This window comes from Perkinsus marinus, assembly GCF_000006405.1.
Source record: "Perkinsus marinus ATCC 50983 genomic scaffold scf_1104296933820, whole genome shotgun sequence".
NCBI classification, from domain to species: domain Eukaryota; phylum Perkinsozoa; order Perkinsida; family Perkinsidae; genus Perkinsus; species Perkinsus marinus.
In genome coordinates, this window is record NW_003215049.1 from 10,992 (window position 1) to 13,368 (window position 2,377).

A 2,377-nucleotide genomic window follows, 5' to 3' on the forward strand; every position below is an offset into this window, starting at 1 on the left:
AACTCGACAATTAGGCATATCAAAGCGAGAGGAGGCACCTTTCTGCAATAACGATCGAGATTTCATACGAAAACGACAGTACGATAGATGGTAGCTACATAGTGTGTTGTAACAGAATTAGCTGTATGGACACCAGAACTGTAGCAGATGATAGTGAGCGTAATAGAGTTGTTATAGATATACATAAGGCTCGATGTAGTTAGTACTTGTAGAAACTGCAGAGATGTACCCACTTGCATGATGCTCTGACAAGCAGTCCCTTGGCAGTATAGAACACTGCTTCACCATCCCTTCGTCGAAGCATATTATCATCCTTACGGTTGGGAATGGTAATCAATCAGTTCAGCTTACTATGCCTCGCACCATAGGTTAGATACACTACGATGCCGAGAATCTAATGCAAAACATGAGAGAGATAAACTTAAAATAGGAAACCTACGAGCCAGACAGTGACCATGATCAGAGCCTGAAGACCTAGAGAGGCCATCAAATAGCAGTTAACCCATATCGCGACAGCGGGTAGGATAGGCACCCAGGGGCAACGGAAATGGTTATCATCTTCGGCTGAAAGGGGGGATTGAGTGTACATACGCTAATGATACGGTGGGGTGTTACCTGTATCTTCCTTATCTCTTTGATTACCGACGAGGAGGGGCTCACTATGTCTGAGGAAGGATGATTGTCGTGTATATGATGATGTTGGAGGAGTGTACGTACCCATCGATGTTACTCTTATTGACATAGGGTGCGATAGCAGCATAATAGGCGTAGAGTAGCCAAGCTAAACTGGCAAGGTTGAGCGCTGCCAGGGCTATGCCCGAACATGTGAGGAAGCCATGGAGCAGGGCAACGTAGTGGAAGGCAATCGATAGGATGAACTACAAGGCCATAACGTAAAGTAAGGGAGTAGAGGAGGACTTACAAAAAGAGAGATGGAGTAGGTGATGTTGGTCGTTGAGATAGAAGGATGATGATGATGACTACTATCTCTCACAGAATTATCCTCAGCTCGGGTCAATATAATACCACCATTAACCAGCGTGAACATAGCCAATGTACCTATCCCAAATAAGGGGCTACTACGATCAATACAACGGCTTTCACTCACTAAAACTGGTCATTCCAGCTAAGGGCTCAAAATCGCACACGGCTGATAGTAGGGTCGCAATAATACCACATATGGTAGTGCCTGTAAGTAGTATGACGACATAATGTATGAGGGGTGATGATGATGATGATAAGCCCTACTACCCACAACAGGCACATCTTGGGCACTAAGTTTGGCTAGGGGTTTGAAGAGTAGGCCATCCAAAGCCATTCTATACCAGATACGAGGCTGTCCTACTATACCACTCATAACACTTGGAGTACCTTATGATGATGACCATCGAACAGTCGAGTTATAGTAATAGTAGTACAGACGGTTGTAGCTGCCAGAGATGTTATAATATAACCCCAGTTGTCATGATGGTATCTATCATGAATAACATGATGTTAATAGATGGAAGTAGTATATTACTGGAATGCTGTAGCTAATGGTGCATCCAAATCGATGCTCTCTATCGGGACCATGAGGCATAAGGTAATACATAGCATAGAGTACAATAGTGCTACGATAAGTAGTGTGCCTGGTGATGATAATGATGATGGAAGTGATTTGCACAGGAGGAGCTATTGTATAATAGAAGTAATACCCATAATGCCCCATGGTATATCCCTTTTAGGATTCCTAACCTCCTCACTCAATGTACATACAGCATCCCAGCCAACACAGCAAAAGAAGGCTAGGCCAGATCCACGTAGTACCTACTAACCACCTCACTACAGCAACAACACCTGCTGCTCTCTACAGACGAATTACCCCTGCAAAGCCTCCGACCCCATCAACTGCCACATCACTAGGGAGGGTGAATGGATCCATATTACCAACGTCCCCGTACCTGATGTAGGTATTAATAGAATAATAATGATGATGATAAGAGTAGTACATATATGATCCATAAAGAGAAAAGGTTAGCAACAAGGCAACATTAAGGCATGCCATAGTAAAGCTGAAGGTAGCACTCTCCTTTACACCCGACAAACATATGAGAGTACCTAACAGAATAGGGATGGTATTGTGGCTATAAGGCTTATAGTATTACATATAGCGCATAGAGTTGGTGCTAGGAAGGAGAATGATATGATACCATATTGAGTAGGTGTAGCATACATCCATGATGGTAGTATTACACCAAATGCAGCACGTATGAAGCATTGTACATAATTAGCCCAACCTCGTGCTACTGCAGCTGATGCTATACAGTACCTGATAATAATCACAAGCTTACATGATAGGAAGGGAAGAACATCGTTACGGCACGGTAGACAGCCATCC

The 2,377-nt window shown here is 43.5% G+C and overlaps 1 protein-coding gene across 1 annotated transcript in view; it reads right to left on the reverse strand.

Annotated features, from left to right (window-relative positions):
* Positions 1–49: 49 nt before the first annotated feature.
* The window catches only part of Pmar_PMAR008146 (L-asparagine permease, putative), a gene marked incomplete at its 5' end in the record, with an annotated part of 2,657 nt that continues 329 nt past the window's right edge, over positions 50–2,377 (reverse strand). The window contains 13 exons of the mRNA XM_002785138.1: positions 50–394; positions 440–564; positions 616–665; positions 718–878; positions 923–1,059; positions 1,109–1,189; positions 1,252–1,371; positions 1,419–1,474; positions 1,520–1,628; positions 1,695–1,806; positions 1,862–1,940; positions 1,989–2,097; positions 2,145–2,308. Of these exons, the coding sequence (XP_002785184.1) occupies positions 338–394; positions 440–564; positions 616–665; positions 718–878; positions 923–1,059; positions 1,109–1,189; positions 1,252–1,371; positions 1,419–1,474; positions 1,520–1,628; positions 1,695–1,806; positions 1,862–1,940; positions 1,989–2,097; positions 2,145–2,308 (1,360 nt within the window). The 3' untranslated portion in view covers positions 50–337. The remainder of the gene's footprint in view (positions 395–439; positions 565–615; positions 666–717; positions 879–922; positions 1,060–1,108; positions 1,190–1,251; positions 1,372–1,418; positions 1,475–1,519; positions 1,629–1,694; positions 1,807–1,861; positions 1,941–1,988; positions 2,098–2,144; positions 2,309–2,377) is intronic.